This window comes from Argiope bruennichi, chromosome X1, assembly GCF_947563725.1.
Source record: "Argiope bruennichi chromosome X1, qqArgBrue1.1, whole genome shotgun sequence".
In the NCBI taxonomy this organism is placed as follows: domain Eukaryota; kingdom Metazoa; phylum Arthropoda; class Arachnida; order Araneae; family Araneidae; genus Argiope; species Argiope bruennichi.
Window position 1 is genome coordinate 39,848,331 of NC_079162.1, and position 25,787 is coordinate 39,874,117.

General features: G+C 28.2%; 1 protein-coding gene across 1 annotated transcript; it reads left to right on the forward strand.

Moving 5' to 3' along the window:
• The first annotated feature begins 1,135 nt into the window (after window positions 1–1,135).
• Window positions 1,136–2,814, forward strand: LOC129959562 (E3 ubiquitin-protein ligase TRAIP-like). The gene has a single exon (XM_056072474.1). It carries the CDS (start codon window positions 1,421–1,423, stop codon window positions 2,225–2,227), a length of 807 nt encoding a protein of 268 aa, XP_055928449.1. The 5' UTR covers window positions 1,136–1,420; the 3' UTR covers window positions 2,228–2,814.
• Window positions 2,815–25,787: the final 22,973 nt, after the last annotated feature.

The window sequence follows — 25,787 nt, forward strand, 5'->3', positions numbered from 1 at the left end:
TTTTCTGGAAAAGATGAGTTAAAAATATATGTCATGTCTTTAAAATGTTTACTTTAGTCCTATATTCTACCAATAGATGGCGCCAGCAGTATACAGACTACATGTAATCAAAGTCAATCATGTCACGAACAATTAAAAATGATCTGTATGGAATAGCGCATCATCAAATACGAATATCGGTCACTCCCGTAAAGTGGAGCGGTGACTTCGCACTTTCCTGTGAAATCACCACTCCGATAAATTTCAGTGATATGCAATTCAATGATACGATACGATAATTCCAATAACCCGTCCGTTCACTTTTCAATCCAATCACAGATTTCTTTCGAGCACTTCCATTGCACAGATCGTATCGATTCTTACTTTCCAGTAAAGTCACTGCTCCGACAAATTTCAGTGATATCGTATCGATTGTTACTTTCTATCGTGATCCAAAACCTGTAATCGAAATATCATCAGTAAGATCGTATCAAGGATTTGAATCACACCATTCTTTGAAAAGTATTGATCACTTGTATTTGTGACTTTTTGATATTGGTTACGTAATAACCGCTCTGAAAATATTCGTCATCCCTACTTTTCAATCCAATCACAGATTTCTTTCGAGAGCTTCCATTGGACAGATCGTATCAATTCTTACTTTCCAGTAAAGTCACCGCTCCGGCAAATTTCAGTGATATCGTATCGATTGTTACTTTCTATTGTGATCCAAAACCTGTAATCGAAATATCATCAGTAAGATCGTATCAAGGATTTGAATCACACCCCTCTTTGAAAAGTATTGATCACTTGTATTTGTGACTTTTTGATATTGGTTACGTAATAACCGCTCTGAAAATATTCGTCATCCCTGTATGGATCAAGTTTGATTGCCGAGAATATTAACTAATTATTGGTATTTATGAATATTTTTTTTATTGAAAACATTGCCTGATAATAATAATATAAAAATATAAAAAGTTTTGATAAAAAGAATCTAAAAGTTCGTTTTAATTTTTCAAAAGACAATACGGTCGATTATAGTGTGTTTGGTTTGCCCACCTCTTTTTAATTATTATTATTAAGTAGCCTCGAGCCCAAACGCGGTGCTCAAGGTTTATTATCATTTCACGCCAAACACGCCAGTGTGCTCGTTATTACTCTCGTCGTAAGGTAAATATTTGTTCTTGTGCAGTTTTGGCTGAATTTGAAAATTCTAAAACACGAGTTTGGAATAAAAAGCTGCCTTTATTTGTGGTATGCTTTTGCTTTTACTTCTGGAAATTGCTGATCAATTGCCATAGTTTAAATTTGAAAGCATTTTTTTGAAAGGTGACGGACAGTAAATGTTGTATATTTATTTTGCTTCTTGAAGTTACTAAACATTTGCCATATTGTAAATTCCTCCTTACTGTAAAGGTTTTCTATTAAATTTTAAAATATGAACTCTAATTGTTCCATCTGCCATGAACCATTTAAACCCGCAATTTCTATGGTTACCACCCTGTGTGGGCACATCTTCCATTTCAGTTGTATAAGTAATTGGCTTGAACAATGCGGCGTAAACGGATCTTGCCCAGAATGCAGGAGAAAAGTTGATAAACAAAGTCTCATCACACTTTTCTTTAACTGGGATGATAATAACGTAGAAGATGAATTAAGAAAACAACTGCATGAAATGTACTTAGAAATAAAGGAACTCCAGACATCTAATGATTTATTAAAGAGGTCTTTGAATGAATTAAATAAGGACGTAGAAAATTCTCATAAAAACATGGAAAGCTTGAGACTTTTAAATCGTTTTGCTCTTTCTGATAAAGAAGATTGTGAAAGGAAAATAGAGACATTATTGGATTGTCAAAGAAAATATTGCGAGGATATCCAGAAATTTCAGATAATTTGTACTCATCTTCAAGAAAAAAACAAAACATTGCATCAAAACAAGGAGGCATTTATTGAAGAGATTCTTACAATAAAAAGGGAAAATGAAAAGCTAGGCCGTATTAAAGCTGAATATGAAAAGTTATGGCAAAAAATTAATAATTTAGAGTTTACGGTGGAATATATCAACTATCTTAAGAAAATTGTTTTATCAAATGTTGATGAGGTAAATTTAACTTTAAATGCATGTAGTAAAGAAGAAAAATTAACTAAAATAGCTTTATATTGTTCTGAAATGAAGCGAGTGAATTCTAATTTGATGGCACAGAAAGCACATTTACAAAATATATCAGCTCTATCACGTTAAAAGCTCTATCACGTTCTTCTCCTACCCTGATTACCATTTTAAAAAATGCAGCAGATTTGACAAGTTTACTAACATTCCAGGAAATAAGAGACTGAATGTTTCAAAAGTATTTCCTTATTTTCCTGATTGCCAGGAATAGAGAAAATTCAAAAGACAGAGAAATCCACAGCACGGATGCTTTTAATGCTGTAATTACTTTTGTTGCTAGACATATTATTGTGGACAGTGAAATGAGGAAATTACCATTCAGAAAGAAAACTATGTAATTTTAGAAGACATTATAATGTTAATATATTATAATGTTTTATGCAATAATTTTATTTGATAGAGGTATGGTCATCACATACTGATGTTCAGCAGAGGTACTGTAAAATGTATAAAGGTAATTAGAGGTAAATTATATACTTATTTTTTTAAAGAATTTGTATGGTAAATAATTTTTTGAAGATTTAAAACAAAGCTTCAGAGTCATGGATCTTTTATGAGAGTGCAAATTTAATCATTTATTTTAATACTTTTTAAATCTTTATTTGCATTCCTTTAAAATATTTTTACTTTATTTTTTAAAAAATGAAAAATGGTTCTAATGTGGATATGTTAAAAAAAATTAGAAGAGTATAGAGAATAAGCATACAAACGTTATATATAACTTAATTTTAAATTGGTATTTTATAAATTTTCCTAAATTTTTTTAAGTTATCAATTGAGAAATGCACATTTCTATAGATTCTTCAAGAATAATTTACTAAATAGTTGAAAACATATCATTAAACTTGCTGGAAGTAGCATTTATATATCTATTCTCTAAACAATCTGCTTTCAAATTTTTTGTAATGATTCTGAAGTTTAAAATTTTACTTAAAAAGCTTCATTAGTATTTTCTCTTGCATATAATGTGCATTGGAGCATTATAAATTTTATTAGTGTAAATAAGGCTACAAAATATTTTTCTATTAAAAATGGGTTAAAGAATGAAATTTTTTTTATAACTCCTGCTATAGCTGAACGAAACGAGTAATTCTCTATCAGTTATGTCTAGATCTTTAAAAAATGTATGAAATTAATACTTTTAACTTAAAAATTAAGCATTTTTATTTTTGATAATATTTCTACCCAAATAATTGTAGGAAATTTTAATCAGTCAGTTAGTGAACTTGATTCCTGTTAAGAGAAATATTATTTTGTGGAATTTTTACGAATAAAATTTTTTTTGAGAATTTTATTTCTATTTTCTTCTGATTATATATGAATATTTCAAATAACTTGTATTTTATAAGATTAATAGAACTTGGCGGTTCTGAACAAATTTAAATGTGAATTTTAATCGTAAGTTTTTGATTTTTCATGTTTGCAAATAATTAGTAATTTATATATGTATAAATTTGGGTTTATTCGTATCTTCATGTAAGTAAGACTTTAACTGTTCTAAAAACTAAACTAAAAAAAGGCATTGTTTCACATCTTGAAAATTTGGTTTTATTTATTTACAATATTCTTGTAAACCTGTATATTGAAAAGTTGTAAAATGATATTCTTTTTTTTATTTTTAGTATTATATGAATATTTTCAGAGAATTTTCAGAAAATTAAAATTCTTTGTTTTATTCATAATCTTAAGACTTAAGCTGACATATATGAACCATCTCAAGTACGACTTATTGTAATAAGTTTTTTTTTCTTCTTTTTGGTAAATGTGAAGGCTAAATTCTAGAGACGGGTACCGCCAAGTTTGGCGCCAAATTTTAAAGCTCTACGCCTTCAATGTATGGCAACCCTGTGAAGAGAATGGGGTGATGTCGGTGATGTAATTATAAACTAATCAGGTATGAATTGACTTTGAATATCAACCAATTAGGTATAAGTGCAGCTTTTCGCGGGGAATTTCTAATTTCTACTGCTCCCCAAGTCTTGTAACGTATTTTTTCTTACTTTCTTCGATTTCTCTTGTGCTGACAGCTTTTCGTTTAGAATTTCAAGATTTTCTCTTCAATTAATTGACGATTGGGTTTATTCTGATTTCTTCTGCTTGTAAAGTATTTTTTTTCTTACTTTCGTCGATTTTTCTTGTGGTGTAAAATGGCTGGTATAAATGTGACAAATGAGGAATCCCTTAAATTGAGGGGTTTTTTCGATTTAGAACGTTTGGTAGCGAAAGCGTGTGTTGAATGGTGCATGAAAATGGATTTAATTGCTGATGGAAGTGTGGTGAATGCGGGCAGGATATGGTATTAATGGTACCTGTAATCTCTTGAAAATAGTCATAATGTTGAGAAATACAATTCTGAAGATTACAGCGTCCGTGGGGCTTGGCGAGAAAAATTTGGCGGGTAATCGCCAAATGGTACCCGCCTCTAGAACTGTACCAATGTGAATAATCTTTTTTTTTTTTTTTTTTTTTTTTTTTTTCACTCATTTCATATAAACTAGGAACATCTTAAAAACTGAAATTAAGAAATAAAGTTTTTCAAACTACTGTGATTTTATGCGAAAATTTCAAATGAGATTTGAGAACTTATGATGATATATAAAATTCATCACTTAGAGGAAATTAGAGTTCGCTTTGTTTTGGAATGAGTTTTCATAATATTCACTTTTTGTAAAATATGAAATGTTTTATATTGTTGCTTGCCTTACTTATTATTATTGATAAAAAAAAGCTTTTGTAAAAAGTTAATAAATACATATTCCAGGGAAACTACAGACTATAGTATTATAAAAGTGGAAGAATATTTTAAGATGATGAATGATGTTTTTCCTTTTTTCGATTAACAAATTAAAAACTGGAACAATATGATCCAGTATTTGCTATATTCATTTTTCTCTCTTTTAAGATAAAGTTTATTTTGTACTCATTAATCAAAATTGATTATGAAAGAAGATTAAGCATTTATTCAGTTTTGTCTTTTTATGTACACCTTTGTAAACTTTGATATGTTTAATATTTTAATAACTAAACAATAGTGAAATGATCATTCTGAAGATGCTATAATTGAACTGAACCATGGATAAAGGAATGAAATGTTTAAAAAATTTTGGTGAATATATATATATATATAATTCAGTATTTAAAAAAAATTTTATCTTTGAAATTTTGATATTTTTTCATATGTGTACACTAAAAATTACAGGTTACTATTGCTACTAGAATAGCTGTTCTGTATGTGTTTAATGTTTATTCAATTGTATATATATATGTAATCTTATTTGTTCAATTAATTTGTCATGTTTCTAAATGCTATGCAATAAATAGAGAAAGGGAACTATAATCAGAGCTGTTTCAGTGTAAACCTGTAATTGAAATTCTGTAAAATGGTATTCTGTGTATTATTATTATTAGTAGTAGTAGTAGTAGTATTAATTGAATATTTCAAGTGATGCTTGCAAAAATTAAAACTTTGGTTTTATTCTTTCTTTAAAGACTTAAACTGATATATGTGTGCAATCTGAAGTGGGAATTTTTATTTCATATACATGAATGCTTATTTTTTCATTTTCTTCATAAAGATTTGGAATATCATAAATTTTGAAAAAATATTTGTAAAAAAAAATCATTGTTTCATTTCGTGAAAACTTTTTTGTATTATTCTGTTTATATGTGAATATTTCAAATGATATTTAAGATGAAATGAAAATGTCATTATTTTTAGAAGGAAATTAGAGTTTGTTTCCTTTTGAAATTAGTTTTCATTATATTGACTTATTGTAAAATATGAAATGCTTTATTATTATTGATAAAAAAAGATGTTGTAAAAAATAAATTTATTTGCCATAAAAAATTACTGGGTAAAATAATATAGAAGTGGAAGAATATTGTGACCAATATATTAAAATCAGTTATTGCATATTAAACCATGATACATATGTTAATCCTTTTTATTAAAAAATATGGTTATTTAACCAATTATAAATTTACATGATATGAATTCATGTTTATTATATTAAATTTTAAAGACGGATTTTCATTAACCAGAATTAATTTAGACAGTGAATTAAACACTTAACTCATCATTTTTTGTATATCTTTGCGAATTTTGATGTGTAATTTATAAAATGAAATGATCATTTGTAAAATCCTGTAGCAAATGTGAGCAGTGGAATGAAATATTTCAAATATATTTAGTGATGTAATTTTCCTGCTTTTCAATTCAGCGCTTTTTATTTTGTCTTCTGAAATGTAGATACTGTTTCTATGCATTTATCTAAAATGACCTCAACAGCTGAAAAAAACTGTTGCTATCAAAGTAGCAATTTATTGCGTGTATTTTTCTTTAAATGATAGGATTTAAGAATTTTTTAACTTGCATATATTTACTTTAAAGGTCATGTTCATTTATTAATTTTTAATATTATTTGACTTTAAATATTTTTTTTAAATCTTGAAAAGATGTGCTTGGAATTACTTATTTGTAATTGCTTATTTGTAAATGTATTTTTGTAATGTTGATAAATATTTTGTTAGAAGAGTTTCTTCCCATATTTTTCCTCATATAATCAGTATTTTTTTTTTTTTTTTTTTGCATTCATTTTCTTTTAAAGTTAAATATTTCAAAAAATTGTATTGTTTTCATTTTAATAAATTAATAGAAAGCAAATGTTATTTTGTGATTATCAGCTGCCTCTGTATTTATAATATTTCCTATATTTTTTTAGATATTATCATTGTATTCACATATACATAGTTTTTTTTTCTTTTTCTTGCATACCTTGTTATTAAGTATACTTCTATCTATCAAATTTTTCAAATTCAAAATCAGTATTTTTAACATATAGATGTAATTCTTTTTTCGTTGGCATATTTGATATAGAAGTGCTTTATATGATGCATTCTCATCTCTGCATTTGTTTTGAAAGATTTGAGTTTAGCTTTACTGAAAAATTTCTATTGTGTGGTTACACTATATATATTGTCTATACAAATAATTTTATTGTCTATGTAATTAGTTTTTATTGCTGAAATAAGATTTACATCAGTGCCATAGCCGAAGATTTAGAGCCCCTTTGCAACAGATAACAGGGCACACCACTCTAACTACTTTTCTTTCTTAATTAATTTTCTTCATAAAATTTTTTTGATAAATATCTTGTTGGTGTATTCTTTTTTTAATCTCTTTGGTCAAAAAGAATACAATATCCAAAGCTATTTGGTATCACATAAAAGAAAATATGTAATGTAATTAAGGTAAAATGTTTGGTAACAAATTACTGAATATGTAATTTGGTTATTTTAGTGAAGAACAAGGATAGAGGTTCTATCAAAATATAAATGTAAAAAATCAAATATTAATACATTAATTCTATAAAGATACCACAGATATTAATGCAAATGGAACACACATATGATGACAGATTACTGTTGAAATCTCCAGTGCTAAACTTTTAAGGCACATACAAGAAAATAATATAAGAGGAGTCTTCATGAATTAATTGGACTAATTTATTTAGTTTTCGGTTTGTTGGAAATCATGCAACATCATATTTTTTAGTATAGCATTATTTCTGATCTATTTTCATTTCTTGCAATTTATTACTTTATTTCATTCATGAATGTTGTCATAAATTTTAATTAACTTACGTTTGACACTGATTTCATGCATAGATTGTTTTATTTTCTGATAAATATGTAATGATATTTCTTAATTTAATTTAAATCTTAATTAATTTTTTTAATTTACCAACATTACTTTATTCTAAAATATTCTTTTATTTCCTGATCTCGTTTTTAAAATTTAATTATTTCCAACATGAGCTCTATAAAAGTGTGATGTTTTTAGTTTCTCATGCTCCTAGCGAAGAGTTAAAAATTCCTATTCCTAACACCTTGACATAACTTCAAAGATATATAAGATTCCTATTTCTAAGTCGACACATGTCAAAGAAATCCCTGAAAGTATATCTCATTAAAATCGCTAAGGGAAAAACATCTTACACTTTGCTCTTTTACTCTGCTGCGAATAGATGTGCTTCGCCTTTGCCTCTGTGTACAAACCATATCTCCCCTAAGAAAATAAATTGAATTTTAATTCCAAATTTGTTTTCCTTTAAGCCTTGCTTGTAATTAGACACTTGTAAAATTATGTAACAACAAAATGAGTTGACAGGATTAGTTATATCTTAAAGAAAATCTTAAAATTAATAATAAAATTTCCTCGCAAATGGTAAATTAAATCAATCTCTACAGTGAACCACTTCAATGAGTATGCAATGACTTGCCAAGTAATTTCCATATAAATGGCGAAGCACTGAATCCATGTTTGCTACATCTGTATGGCATATGTTCTCAATTCGTCTTGTTTTTTGATGTCTCTTGTCTACAGTGCTCCATGCATTTCCATGTCATCGTTTCTGGAAAAGCTCCATCCATTCCTGTATTTACATAACCTTCCGAGGAAATGTTGACATCACTTATATATCCCCCCTCATCACATTAATTTGTATTTCTGCTGATGAATTTAAATTAAAATGTACATCAGTAAATGTGTATTACTCTCCTTAAAGTTGCTCTAATTTTGTTGTTTTCCTGTGATTGGGTTGATTTAAGTGCTCAAGAATTCCAATAATTTGAAAGAAAACAAAAAATGCTGGTGTTCTCAACAAGGGAAGGGTATTATTAAATTCATAAAATAATATCTTTATTTTCTTTCATCTGTCAATATTTATGTTGCTTCGTTTATTTTATATTGAATTGCATATTTATATTATAATAGTAAATAATCTTTTTAAATTATTATTTTTGAAATATTGTGAGTTTGAAAATCTTTTAGCAAATCCATAATTGATTTTTTTATTGCATATGAAATTCTAAAATGTTTTTCAGTTAGAATTTATATTAATGTCTTTAAAATCTGGAAAAATGATTGACCCTACTAATATAGATTTAGCTGACCCACAGGGTCTAAGTTCTGAAGAATATAAAACTGATGAAGATGAAAGTAGCCAAGTAGCAGAACAAATAACCCAAGGTTCTAATACTGACTTACTAATGCCTATGCTAATATATTTGAATTCTCTATAATTCCTTTTGATTCTGAAAATAGAATTATGGTTGGGATATTGAAACAAAAGTTGTGGAGCTAGTAATAAAATTGACTTTTGGAAAATTAAAAATATTGCCAAGGTTTTAAAAGGATCAGCACTAACTCATAATATAAACTGTTGTTTAAACATTAATAATTTTGATGATTTGTGTTCCGTACTAACTGAACAGGTTATTCAATTAAATATAGTAAATTTTGTTGACTTTTCCGAACATAAATTTCATTCATAAAATGACAATTTAGTTGATTGTTTTAATAAAAAATTAAATTGTGGCATATAGTTAGGCCTTAATCCATAACTCATTTTCTAAAGTTTCATTGATAGGCCACCAACTCAAAGCAACTAGTAATCATAAAACTTCCACAGAATGGATTACCATAACAGCTAAACTTTTAAAAATGCAAGAAAATTCTGAATTTTACCTAGTTAGGAGTAAAAAAAACCCTAATCAAAGGAAGACAACCAGCATCCTTTTCACTTTAGCAGAATGTTAACAGATTACAAACTTCCTTTGTATCTCGAACTCAAAATTCTTTCAGTCAGACCTGTCAAAATTTAGCGAAGCCATGTCCAAACAATTTTAGTTGTCAAAATGATAACCTAGCAGGGATTACCACATTCTCCCTAAAGAATTTATATGCAACAAGGTATTCCAAAAGTCTGCAATTGGTCACAAATTTGTCCTTTTTGACAATCCCAATTTGTGACTAATCTTCCCATAAAAACTAATTTGGCTTCCCCATGCACAGATGTCCCTCTTAGCTCTTTACAAAATCCTGAAATGAGACAAAATACTTCTACTGAGGCCCCTGGCCCAGTACAATGAAAATTACTCGGGTCTGAAACATTTTAACTTTAACAAGTCTAGCAAATTAACTTTCATAGTTTATTTCATGAGGCAAATATTGTTATTGTCACAGGATTCATTCTATCATATCTGCAGATATTGTGAAAAAAAACTTAATTTACTAAGAGAAAATATAAATCCAATTCAAGTCAAACAAGCTCATGGGACATTCCAAATAATTCAAATTTGTGACATTTATGTAAAAATTAGTGAAAATTGTGATAAAATATTACAAAATGAAAGAAATTATTACAAACTTGCATACCAATAATAATCCAATGTCTTTGCATATTGTTGAAAATAATAAAACTGGTGATAATAAGGTCAAGGTAGTAAATACCCAAGAGGAAATTTTTCCACCTCTGATTTTAAACAAACTATCTGAACCTGTGCTATCACTTGTGTAAAAATGTTCTTATGTTTTTGTAACAAATAAATATGATTTTGGCTGAATAATAATCGAACTCCCTAGAATAATTTCAACATCTGATTTACCACAAAGAGCTTATAGAACCTCTGCTACTGATGATAGTGAGATAGATAAGCAGACAAAAAATTTGTTAGCTGCAGATTTAATGAAAAAATTGACTAATAATTATTCTTCCCCTGTAACTTCAGCATATAAAAAAAGATGAAAATTTTTTAAAAGGTCATTTTTGTATTGATTATCATAAGATTAATACAATTCGTAAATCTGATGCAGAGCCCCTGCCTATAATAGATACTTTATTAGAAAAGTACTGGTAAAGTTTTTCAACTTTGGACCTTGCATCCGGCTATTGGCACATGGCATTACAAATTGGCTTTTGTAACTACTGAGGGTTTATTTATTTTATTTGTTGTTTATTTATTTGAAGTTTTATTCAGTTTTGGTTTTAAAAATGCATCTGCAACTTTTAATAGAACTATCTGTAGAGTTTCATATAAACATAAATTTCAAATCACTATTTTGATGATATACCAGTTTTCTTTAATTCATTAGAGGAACACTATGATAATTTAAAGCAGATCTTCTAAATTTGTGAAAAAGAATGTATATGTATTTGCTCAAGACAAAATTAATTTCTTGAGGTATGAAGTAATAGAAAGCTTCCTTTCTCCTGATAACCACAATATTGAAAGAGTAAAAAAATTATAACCTCCAAAAAAAAAAAAAAAATGTAAAACAATTTCAATGGTTTTTTAAATGTTTATAATAAGTTTATTAATTTTTATACTAAAATTAGAGAGTCCTTAAATAATGTTCTTAAAGATATCCCATGGCAATGGACTAAAAAATGTCAAAAAATAAGTTAATAATTAAAGCAGTGCTACAGTTGTATACTCCTAATTTACCTCTTCATGTTTTCTGCGATGCATCACAAGTAACCATTGGAGCTGTTCTAAAACAGCTTGACTGTTACATCCTGTATCTTAACATTTAAGAATTTTAAACCCTTTTGAAAAAAATTATTGCATAACAGAGTTGGAATGTTTAACAATAATAGAGGCTCTTGATGAATTTTATTATTATTTTACATTCGAAAAAAACTCATAATTCATACTGATCATGCTATGCTTCTTTGGCTTAAAAATGTAAGGGAAAGGTCTTTGGTCTTTCAAACTAAGCATGTCTGATTGTAAAGTTACATATTTAAAAGGAACGGCTAATGTTGAGGCTGATGTATTATCAAGGCATCTCACTGCTTAATATCTCCAGCATTTTGCACATTGGAATTGGATGAGTAAAATGCTTTCAAAAATTAGACAATTTGTAATGATGTACTAATACTTAAAAACAAAAATCTTTTTTAAATAGTTGTACTTTTTTCTTTTAGGAGAAAAGTTTTACAAAATGCTCATGGGCAATTTGGTCATCCAAGCACTCAAATAACAATAAATTTATTTACTTCCCAATATTATTGGCCTCGTATTGCTCAAAATACTGCACTCTTTGTCAAACATTGTGATGTTTGTCAATTAAATAAAAAAGGCAACAAAGATGTGGCTTTTTACAGGCTGTGCCCCTTACAGATCATTCTGCTGAATGTATTTTGATCAATATTGTTGGTGGATTTAATTATTATAACTCAATTAAAAATTTCTTCTTATTGTAATTGATTATTCAGTTAGATGTATCTAGACTTTTTCTCCCAAAAAATGAAAATTCTGAAATTTATATTAATATATTAAAGCAAGTTTTCCAAATTTAAGTACCTTCCAAATTATTGACAGACAGAAGTGGTGATTTTACATCATCTAAATTCAGATATTTCCTCAGAAATTACAGTATCAAGAATCTGTTAATCACTTCACTTCACCTCACCCACAAACTAATGGGAATTGTGAAAGAGTCAATCAATCAATAATGACTAAATTAAAGTGTAAGGTCAATCCATTTTACTAAGAATAATTTTTAAAAATGGAGAATATTCTAAAATAAAATGTCTCATGCATTTTATGCTAACTATTTGAGTATTAAAATAAAACAGATTTTGCCATAGTACCCCATAACAGATAAACAGTAATTAAAAATAGATTTTTTTAAAAAAGCAGCATCGCATCATAGGGGGCCTGATCTGGAAATGTACAAATAGCTTATGCCTTTCCATATTATATACCCGAAAAAATTTTATGCGTTTCCAATTTGAGTTTCCTCAGAGAGATTGAGTTGTGTTAGTGGCAAACATAAAATAGTCCTCATCACATTTCCAGAATGTAATTGTAGCACCTGAGCTATAGATCATTCTCGGTGTTCTCAGACTATTGTTGGGCATCAACATGCAATATTCTTCTAGCAAAGTCATAAATAGAGAAAAATAAATGTTTATATATAAATGCTAAATTTTTATATATAATGCTGCTTATTAAGTTCAACTGAATAAATAAATGATTTTTTTCCCCTAATTCTAAAATGTATGAGACTCTGACAGTTTAGCATATTAAAAAAAAAAAAATGTTCTCTTCATTGAGCTCAGTGTGATTACATATTAAATCTTGCAGGACAAAGGATTATTCTGTTGAACATATTTATTCATATTAAATGAAAATAATACCAAGAATATTAGCATTTTTAATTTAATTTTCATTGCACTAAAATTGCACAATAAACTATTAGTAATAATCTGTTATAATGTTGAATTATAATCGAATGACTTCCTACTTTCTTTTTTTAACACACTAGCATAAGTGCTAAGAATCCAAAAAAACATTTCATCACTCTTTAGAGAATCATTATTTAATTTTGAATAAATTTTAATAGTATCTTTATGTTTATTACTTTAAAATCTGCTACAAATATGCTATTGAAAATTGAATTTAAAATAAAATAACGATTTTATAAAAGTAAATAAAACGTTTTGTAAAAGTAACGGTTTGTTGGTTTCTTGTTTTTCTGAGAAATTTGGTTTAAAACCAATCTTTTTTTTTTTTTTTAATGCCACAGTAAAATGCTATTGTTTGTGAAGGAATTTTCACATAAAAGTTTTTTTCTAAAAATCTGAAACATAGATAATTATCCATGAACACTGATAATCATTCTTTTATTAGCATTTTTGTAAGATGTCTATCAACAAAGTTTGATAGACATCTTACAAAACACAAGTTTAAAAAGCTGCACACGAGTTTTAAAAGTTTTTATAAAAGTTTTCTTAATACTTTACAGAACCAACCAGGAAAGTTTTAAAATTTTATGTTAAATTTGGGTAAATTGCATATGCTATGTGGATTATATAAGAATATCTTTTTTAAGCTCAGCTTGATTTTTACACTCTTAATGAAAAAAATCAGTAATAAAGTATCATTTTTTACTAATACCGCTAAAATGCATTTTTATTCAAGAAATCTCTGATACCACTGAACAAGCAATGGCATCACACTTACAAATACTTTCCTGAATAGCTCCAGTTACAGTGATATGTGGTTTCGAATGATTTCAATGATTCTGTAATTGAAAAAGTAACTGGTCCGCACAGATTTCTCCCTTTCATTTTATGACTTCAATTAAGTAGATATGAGAATAGCTAACCTGAGGCTGAAAGTCTGTTTTGACGTTTTCTTTCCTCCTGCGGGGGACATCTTTTCTTTTCCCCCTTTCTGTAGACATTACACATTGGAATGTAGTTGACTGACAGTCAAAAGTCGGGTTACAATTCTTTTTCTTCGATTCCTTTATTTCCAGAAATTTCATTCTTATTCGATTTTTTTAGATACTGAGACTCAGTAAATATTATCGGCATTTTCTTGAAATAGCTTTTTAGCAAATTTATGTGTTATTATATTTTTGAGTTTACAAAACTAATGATTTTATTTCTCTTTTATGTAGCTCTCAAACATTTTTTAGCAAAAAAGCATAAGAAACTGTATGTTAAAGTGATTTATTAAATTTTGTTAAAGTTAACTTTAAAAGAAACTTTATGTTAAAGTTATTTATTTGCATTACAATTAAAAATATTTTAAAGAAAAAAAAGCAGTTTATTGATAAAAAAAATTAGTTAAAATAAATAATTTTAGTGCGAACATTATAATTTTTACCGCTAAGGAGAATTCTACGTTACACTGAAAATAAAATTAATATTATAATAAAAACATAGAAATTTTATTAAACGAAACTATTTTCTTTACCACACTACCAACCATATTACTGATGATGTATAAAAATCATTGAGAGATAACTTATGCCAACATTTAGATTTTCTGTTACACATTTAAAAAAAAATCTTCACATTTGAATGAATTCTATGCATAATACAAGATGTATTTGAATATTTATGATGGGAAATTTGTCAGTGGTATTTTATTTTTAAACGAATTAAAAATAAGTTATACATGTGTTTAAAAAACTGAGCATTCTTGAGCGGCAGGGAATTCTCGTACTAACCAGGCACAGACAATTTAGTTATGTGAATATCAAATCGTTTCAGTTATAGAAAAATATTAAATATATGTCAGTAATTATGGCGTTATATCCATTTAAAGGACATCACGAATGGAATTTATTTGCAACATTGAATGTTTGCTGAAACCTCTTTAAGAAAAACAAATAAAAAGTTTATTGAGGAAGTTTGAATGCGAAAGAAATTTGGTTTATGCACAATGAGATAAGCAGCTCACTGCTTCCAGCAATAGTCATTATCATTCATCGTTCTTTACGGATATGGTAGTAAATCTGACATCTGACCCACTATAGAACCACTCTTGCCCAGAGACGCAGATCTGGAATTTTCGGCAAATTGTCGTAAAATGAATAGACATCAAAGAGCCCCCTCCCCCGCGGAAAACCACAAGTCAAGGGAAAGAGGGTGAAATGCTTCAGGCTGAAGGTATGCACGTGACTCTTTGTGAAATGAGAAACTTTCTGTCTATGACCAGTAAGTCTCACAACAGCAAGGGGGGGGGGATCTTTTACTGGAACGTGCGCTTTTCCTATTCTTGACTGAATTCTTGTTTCTTAGTTTTAATAGGGCAGATCGATTGTTACTTTCTATCGTAATCTAGGACCTGTAATCGAAATATCACCTATGAAATCATATCGAGGACTTGAATCACACCTCTCTTTGAAAAGTATTGATCACTGGTATTTGTGACTTTTCGATATTGGTTACATAATAACAGTTTGTAAAATATTCGTAATCCCAACCTGTGAACTTTATACACGAACACTACAAAATATTCCTAGCGAAATATCATTCTTAAATCATGTTATAGCTTTCGTACGAAACGTAATTTTCTATTTAGGCTTTTACTGTCTATTTTGTGTAAATCAGTTGCATCACTGAGAGGAAGACTTTGCAAGAAACAAGCAGGCGTTAATGGCTTTAGACTTTCAGAACTTTCTTCAATATACACGAGTGATCTGGTGTTTATTGTGGTTTCATAACGGCAGATAGGAATTTCCGACTCTTCATAATCAAAACTCTTTCTGCCAAAACATTTCCTTAAAATTTCCTTTAGCATGAAGACCATCCTTTCCTCCCACCAAACACACCATCATGAGGCATTTGGAGGGTTAAAATTTCATTTAATTGTATTGATAGTGGAAAAAGACCTGATTTTCTCCCAATCTAAAATCTTCAAAGCATTATTTGAATCAACGATGCTATTACCAGTGTAGATTATAATCATTCGATCTCTCTTGGCGAAAAATCTTTTTAAAGCCAAGTAAAAGCTTCTGTCTAGAAAGAATTAAATAATTCAAAGTGAACAGTCCCATAAATGGCACAGATAAAAAGTATAATCCATATTTTTCTCCAGAACGGAAGAACAATGGGTCTGCCAACTCAATCCCTACGGCATCAAAGGCTTTGATGCCGTAGGGAAAGAGGCTAAAAGTGGCTCTGCAGATTTAACTTTGAATATTTTACAAGCAATGCAACGAGAGTCTCTTGTTTTTCTATTTTACTGCTAGAAATAATCCATTTTTTTTCCGCTGAAAGTGAAAATGAGAGTTCGAAGTTCGGGGTGTTTCAGTTCACAATGCAAGTATTGTATTACTTGGAGAATAATTTTATGATTACCTGGCAACAACACTAAGAACTTTAAATTTTCTTCATAACTTTAATAGCGTCAGCATAATCTTTGAAAGTACCTTATAATGGTACTAAGTACACAAAAACATTGTAATGATATCTTCACAATATTGTCCGGCATTTAGAACATCGAAGAATTTCATGGAGATATCGTAGGATAATTTAGTTTAGTGTTTACGTATATTTCAATATTTTCATTTTGCGACTAGAAAAACTTTTCTTCTAAATCAACTTTAACAAACAATTTTTAAATGATTGAATATGTTCATAAGTTAATTCGTAACTTTTTTCCTTTTGACAACAATTTTTAATTTAACTGAGTTACAAAGAAAACATTAGTATGTTTTGAGAAATAAATTGTCACTAAAGTGAGCTGGCCTATGTTCCACGCTATCGACTATTGATTTCTTCTTCTGGGATTCAACTTAATTTCATCAATAACTTGTTTCTCATTCTATTGTTAGAATTCTCACGAATTTTATCACCAATCTGGAACCTTATCAATATTTGTTCTTCGATAAAATTTCTGCATTACAACTTTTTGAAGGAAAGTTTGCCGGATTTATATGACCTGGTGTGTAATAGTAGTCTTGAGATTTGGTATGTTTTCTTGTATCTGTGATAATGCTTCTTACAATTATATTTCAAAAGCTATTTAATTTTATTCAAATTAACGTGGCCTTTTGAAAACTTTTTAAGTCAATTTTCATCTCCAAATGTCGCCAATTGCAATTCGGCCAAAGCGATTTGTTTAATATCTGAATGCTTAACTATAAGTAGGAAGTTAAAGAAATCTATTTAAAAAAAATAAACTATCGCTTTTAATATCTTTAGTATTATATTAACTCGAAATTAGAAAATAAGTCCTTTTGGGCGCCAACACTCTGAAACAGGTTTGTTTTCTTGTTTGGTGAAACTGCATATTGGAATTTATAGTATTGAATCTACGATCTCATATATAGATGTGTCTTTCCATCGCATCGCAGTATTGAACCATGATGCTTTCTAAAGTTTTCCATTTTATTAACGATTCCATAAACTACGTAAATCTACTGTTTATCCCAAGAACATCATAATAAACAGTTAATAATTAAAAAGACAACAATCGCAGAATACAAAAATAGGTTAAAATGTAAAAATAGTTTAAAGATAAACTAAAAAGACTATATGCAGTTATATAATTTTTTTCCGTATTCTAGTAGGCAAGTTTAGGGTTATTTATAATATAGCGTATTAATAATAAGAAGAATTATATGAATTAATATGAAGAAGGAAAATTTTGTAGTACAATATTGGAAATTATTTTGTATAATATTGAAACCCAATATTGGTCAGTACAGCAAAGTCTTTTATTTTACATTGTATCAATATTGTTAATATTTCAAATCTTCCAATATTATACAATTTAAGGATTTACTTGTGATGAAATGTTTGTTTATATTTGTATCAACCTTCGGGATTCTCGGGACAATGTCTGTGAATAAGCTCCTGATTGTTCGAAGAATACTGGAAAAAAAACTATTACAGCTGACAGCAGATTTTTAAGATTTCCAACATTAGTGGCATAATCATTTCGCATACAAAACGCAAACAGCTTGAATCGAATAATCTGTAAATGAAAATTGAATAGAAAAATAGTTACCAGATACGCCTAAAATCATAATGTAATTTATAAAAATTATTAAATATAATTGATAAACATTATTTTAATGGTTATTCTATTACATATGTTCTTATAAGCATAAATTATTTCCTCCTGTGGTTGTATGCACAAATTATTTATCACAATTTGGTTTTTCAAAATTGCGATAAAATAATGTAGGAGAAAAATATTATGTACTGAATTTGGAAAACAATAATTTGTTCCTTCTGGATTATATCTAAAAGAAAAGAGAAGTAAATGTTCAATATCAAAATAATAATAAAAAAAATACAGAATTACTCTAAGGCTGCTCTTATTTTGAAATGTAGATTAATTGTATTAATTACCGAAAATATTGTACTAGGACTTTGAATTAATTTTGAAGGATTAATAACATATGATCTAACTATTTCTATATTGTAGCAGACACTCCCTTAACAATATTCATGTCAAAGCTCTGTCATTAGGCTTTGCATTTTATTATGTTTAATTTTGTTGAAGTGTAAGCAAAATATTTTTTCTAGCTAAGAAGATGTGTAATTACGAGTCAACAAAACACTATTTGCGGAAAGTTTTAGTTTCCTAGTTTAATTCATATATAAGTGCTGGTGAAAGTCACCAGTTACTGTTGAAAATTTACGATGAATATTCTTCGCCGATAAAAAGGCACGAGTATTGTCTTCGACTTTTCAGCAGCTATAATTTCGATACAATTGACGAAGAATGCCCTGTTCAACCGAAAAAGATCAAGGATGAGGAATTAGAAGTATTATTAGACCAAGATTCATTCCAAAAGCAAGATGAACTAACTGAATCATTGGATTTTGACCTCACAATAGTTTCTAAACATTTAAATGCACTCGATGTGAGTGGAAAGGACGGAAACTACGATATGAAGCCAAGAGATGACAATTTTTCACATGTAATGTCAATATTATATATATATATATATATATATATATATATATATATATATATATATATATATATATATATATATATATATATATATATATATATATATATATATTACCTATGGCCATGAAAAATGAATTGCTACGACGATCCTTAAGCTCAGAAAGTCGTGGAATTTGCTTGGTAATGGCGTCAACATTGATGGCAGGGATAAATATTTATGGTTTGAAGCTACTAACTCTATTTTTGGTAGTACCAATTTACTTCTTTGTACTATGAGTAGCTTCAACCGAATGAAACCATCATTGATGAAAGATACTAAACATTATCGATGCGTTTGAGCTATGGATTGAAAGAAAAACAGCCACATTTATTTCAAGGGCACGATAAAGTAATTTTTCTACAAGACAACGTTCGAACAGATGTTGCTCGAGTAGTCAAAAATCCTTAGAAATGCCTAAATGGAATGTTTTACCCCGACAGCTATATTCATCAGATATTGCGTCATATGATAACTAATTGTTCCGATCTTTGGAACATGGTTTGTCTAAGCAGAGTTACCACTCTTAAAAAATGAATAATTGATGTTTGGTGGATATCACCAAATGTTTTCTTTTTAAATATTGCTAAAATTATAAGAAAAAAATTCATCCTGGTTTTAAAAAGGAAGAAGGGGAGAAAGGGGCCTCCAAAACTTTCAAAGCTCCTACATCATCTTATCTGGCCTTGTCTCTGAAGTGTAATGATGACATTTTAATTTCCATTATACATTAATGCATGTAATTCTAATGAAGATATATGCGTTCCTTTCAGTAATTTTTTCAGATTTTATACAAGCATTATTGTATGAACAATATAAAATGATGTTTTCAATTTAGGACTTTTCGAAAGCAGCTTTTTTCACTCGAAACTTTGGCAGCTTTTACCTAGTCCAGTATAAAGGGAGAACTGTAACGGTGGATGAATCAGAATCTCGTGGCTTTCGAAAAAATATCCCGATTGAAATTTTAACAATATGAATTAACTTTTCAAGACCTTTTATAGCTGAAATAAAGATTCAGGACTTGTAATTTTCGAGATTTTCATTAAAACCACAACCTGAAAACATTATTTTGCCTTTTCGACCTAAAATTAAACAATTTTCTGCGTAAAAGTTATGGACTTCTTCTCGACAACAATGCCTACATTAAACATACATTAAACTTTCATTTATTCAAGATTTTTTTTGTATTCAGTACTAAAATAAAAATTATAAAAGGCAGAAACCAATGATTTATCTTCCTTTTACTCTTTCATAAACTTATATCAACAAGGTGTGCTTTGTGTCCAGTTTCTTAGTATAGCGGAGGAAATGGAATGTACATTTCAGATCTCTTCCCATTGACTTGAGAAAGAATAAGACCTTTACCTTTAAGTGAGCTATCTCCGTTAGTTAAAAATCAGATACATATCTGCAATTTTGGTCTAAAGATTACCTCCAAAGTTTACCTTATAGCTTGATGTGTTGAGTTCTGGCGTTCAAAAATGCACGATTAAACAGATCGTTCAGTTTTACAACAGTTTTAGTTCAAAATTTGATGCAGATATGCTATTCTAGTAATACAACCATGTGCCAAATTTGATATATTAACTCCTTTCACTTTTTAATTATTTGTACATGCACAGAGACAATCTTCTTGTTCATAGATTTCGCTCAAAATTTGAAAGAAATCCGCGTACTAAATATCACCCGTCTAATTTAGTGCTGTTTTTAGTAATCATGCTTCCAGATATATAGTCGTAATACTAAAGGTTGGGGGTTTTTTCGATCTCAGTGGGATAAAAAAATAAGGATGCTTTCAAACTTTGGAAGTCAAATTATTTCACAACTAAACTCATGCCCTGTACAGCCTTTTAAAAAAATACCTGGGCACTGTTCCTTATTCAGAAACTAATTATCTCGTAATATAATTGTGGTTATTAAAATATTTCTCTGTAAGTGTATGAAATATTTTTTTTCATGCAAGGGATTGTCTTCGTATTTTGGATTAAACAAATTCAATTTTTGTCATACAGCAATACCCAATTTCAAATATAAACCTAAATTCTCCAAATTAAAACAGTTCGAATGCAAATATGATTTTGTAATTCTGAGCAAATATTGTTGAGTTATAAACAATTGAAATTTTCAATTCCTAATGTTAAACGAGAGTTCTCTTTTTTGCAATAAAGATATTATGAATCTTTCACAGTAATTCTTATTTTCCGTCAATATACTTAATAAAAAAGAAGCTATGAAATTTAAAAATATAAAAGCGTATTTCATATTTAAAAAATGTTTAATATTATAAGCTAAAAATTTTTGGAAAAAAAAATTTTTTTTTGGTGCCAATCGAAAGAGCAGGACCTAAAACATCACTGTTCCAAATTTTATCCTTTTCTGTCAGACAGTTTTTAAGATATGCAAGAAAAACCAAAATCTTTCAGAGCTGCATATTTTTCGACTTCATAGAGAGGCATCTCAACCTTGCATAAGGATTCTTTGGCATGAATGCAAAATTGCTAAAATAACATGAAAAACTAAGCACGTCTTTCAGCAATGTTTTAGATTAATATATATATGTAATGATATTTTAAAAATTTAGTTTAAACAATTAATTTCTTAATTTTTAGCTCAATTTAGCCCATATTAACTTCATTCTAGAATATTCTCTTATTTCCTGAACCCATTCCATTTTTTCTATCTAATTAATTCAAGAGAAGCTTTGTAAATTGCTGAATCAGCTAAACGCCTCACGTTTCCACACTGCGAGTGAAGGGACAAAATACCGCTGAATTGACAAATTCATTTTTAAAAGATCCCTGTGTTTCCCTTGCCTGATTCGCGCGCGTGTAGAAAAAATCCCTATGTAAATATCATTGTATTAGCACTGTGAAAAAATATTTTCCCTATTAATATCTCATGTTATATAAGACCAGGGATAAAATGTTCATGAGCTTTCCCTCATTTTGCTCTGTATTGTGTGTGTGGTCGTCGCTCCTGCTTGTACATAATGCGTGTCTCCTCGGATGAAATAAAACGATGTCAAAAAAATCGAAAGTCTCTCCACTGTCTTCGAAACTGCCTTCTGATTAAAAAATTAATGCTTACATTATATATATATAGTATAGAAACAGTTTATCTTTATTTTTGCAAAGATACCGTATTAAGGGCTGAAATGAAAACTTGAAGGAAAATATTAACATAAAGGCCTATTTTCTAGGTTTACATACATTGAAACAGACCTTAGATATTTTTTCTTGTATATCATTGGTTATTTTAAATCGATTTGTCTAAAATTTTATTCTGGGAATTTCTTATTATTCAAAATTATTTGAAAGACGAAAAACTGAAGGTTGAAATTGGACATTTTGAAGATAATGAAGATATATAAATGTAGATGCCCCCTTATATGAATTCAATTTGCATATTTTTAAAGAGGACATATTTCCAAGCGGAATGACAAATTTTTCTTGAATTTAGGTTTTATAGATAATGAGCAATATGAAGTGTGTTGCCGGATACTTTTTTGACTGACTATATACTTCATATACTGAAATTAAGAATTATGAAATGACTTTAAAAATAGGTTTTTCTTTCCAAATACTGATAACAAAATTTCATAAATCCCAGAATCCTTTATCCATATAACTGAAATCGAAAATTCATAAATAGTTTGCGCAGTATTAAAGACATATGAATAGATTTTGAACGAAATGTTAAATAAATTTTTCTTAAAAGTTTGTTAACAAATATTTTGAAGCATACAGAAATGTTTTAATGGACGTTTCGTAACAATTAATTAAGCATTTAATCTTTTATGCATTAAAATTTCCATAAAAAGAAAAGATTTTATCTTTAGAGTTGCCAGTTCTAATTATGTTAATCCTTAAAATATCACAGATATTTTAAATAATTTTATTTGTTTGTTTTCGAGTTACGACTTGCAATAACGGAATAAGCTGTGTAACAGATTTTAAACATTATTAATAACTTCAAAGTTTTTCAAATATCATTTGACACAATCTGTAATTTTACGAGATTAAAAAATTATTTGGTGCAACTGATATTCACATTTCAACTAAAAATAAAAATTGCAAAAATACTTTGCTTATAGTAACATTTTAAAAATAAAAATACCTTTTGTGTTAAAAAATATTATAAAAAATGCCTTTTTGAACATGTGTATTGGCATTCCATCGAATGATGATATTAAAATTATTTTAATTTTCTCGTATACGTTTACATCACATTGAAATAATCCATGCCTTGAATAATGCAATCATTAACATATTATGTATAACACAGGCGTGTTATACCTAACCTGTATTGATGCATAACATGTATCAAACGGAATCTACTACAGAATTTCAAGAATAAAATTGTTTGATTACTTAATATTGTATTTCACCAAACTACAGTTGTCAAATTCTTTTCCGTATCTGAATATCACTTATAGCAAGAGTGGGGGGGGGGGGGATTCTTCACAATTTGGTAAGAGAGAATTAAGGAATGAACTGATTAAAAAAAGTACAATAAAGATAAATTTAAAATGTGCAGCTTTAATAAATGTTAGTTGCTGTAGAACCGGATTCACTTCAAGGGAATTCCTATACTTAGCTAATATTTTTTCTTCCTCTGTTGAATGACAGATTTATCCATATAGTTTGTAAATTAAAATAATAAAATTTTTATGCTTTTTTTCCATATAGTTTCTCATGAATATAAATTTTGATGAAAGTTATGTGACATTTTTTTTTCTCTGACAATATTTTTTTGTTGGAATATCTCAAGGTTTTTTGATGACATTATGTCGTTAGATGATATCTTTGTTGGTGTCATCCGAAAACTATCAGTCAAATACCGATAAGACCACATTGGTGTCGAGCGAATTTTTATTTTGTAATCATTTACAATTAATTATTATTTATATTATGATAATTATTATTTTAATTATTTATTTTACGAAAATGAAAATTATGATATCCCGAAAACCTCGAAAAACCGCCAGTGACAGAAGTCTTACCGGTCCCAAACAAAAGAATTCCGTTCAGACGTACGGACGGCATAATGTTAATGAGTTTTCAAAAATGTCATCCTAACAGAATGCAACTAATTATATATTCGTGGTTTGTTATGTAAATTTTTTAAAAAGAATTTCTAAAAAATTTCTTACATTTAAAAATATAAAAAGAATGCGAAAATAAACTGATGGTAAACATAAAAAATTAAACTATCATTTTTTATTATTACTCAGTATTTAATTCTTTTGTTAAATGATATTTTATTCCAAAAATTTTATGAATATATACTAAAAATGTATTATTGATGATATTTCTTTAAATTAACAGAAAATAAAATGAATAATTATTTATGTTAACAGGAAAAATAATTTTTAATTTAACAATCTGCATTTATATACTTTAAAAGATGTTCAGAAGTTGGCTATTTTCACAAATTCAGTAAAAAAGCACGAAAATGTTTTGGGAGAGTTAGAAGTTATTACATTTCAGTGAACATGATGTATGCCAATGGAAGATAGGAAACGTAAATATGTAATCTCCTTGGCATAGGATTTTTTTTTTGGGGGGGGGGGCAATGTCTCGCTCTTCTCTGCATGTAATAAAGGAAAATCCTAGCCATCCAATTGTTACAGTAATTCTTTCCTTCTTTTCATTTTATAACAGCAAGTGCAAGCAAGAAAAGTGCTAAAATTCTTGGTTAGTGACTCAGTGAGGAAATTAAAACAAATGGGACAGCACTGATCTGCAAATAAATTTGAAAATATGAAATATATACTCAGAATGATAATTTGAAATTTAAACAAAAGCTGATTTTAATTTCAGTGCCTTAGAGTACAATATTCTAATAAATCAAAATAAATAAAAAATACCCAATCACAAAAAAATGTCTCAATACCCCTAGACCGATCCTGATCACTTGTTGTCAACAGCTAATATAATATTTGTAACTGTATCCTTGATTATTTTATTGTTTGTTCATTATAAGTACTTGAAATTTTGCGTAGAAAGACTGAACAATTGGATTATTTTATGAAGATTTCGTGGCAACAATTAACTAATTAATTTTTCTTTATTATTAAAAGGCATAAGAATGTTTTCATCTCAAACAACTTAGGGTGCATCAAGTATTTGATAAACAACTATTAATTTTAATTTTCTATTATATCTCGCTTTACTAGAGACAAAACTTTCAGAAAATCTTATTAATTAATGAATGCAAGAATTTTAAACAGCAGTACATACACACAAAAATTTTAATGAATGTATGCAAGCATTATTCCATAATTTAAAAAAAAAAATCCATTATTTTATAAAAAATATTAGTTAAAATTTTCTTTATACCTTTCTAACGATTTTAATGGAATACATCGGAATTTGCTTTTTTTCTTCTTTTTTTTTTAATGATGTTAATCCATCGAGTCACGATTCAAATTTCAATAGTGACCAGAAATATTCCCATAAATTTTACATATTGTGTAATTTCAGATATTAATACAATAGTGCAATTTTAAATTAATTTTCAAAATAAAATAAATTTAGTTTGTTCTAACTCTTTAAAATAAAAATTTTCCAG

Excerpts from the sequence above, each read along its gene's own strand:
- LOC129959562 (XM_056072474.1), top strand. The coding sequence starts at position 1,421 with ATGAACTCTAATTGTTCCATCTGCCATGAACCATTTAAACCCGCAATT.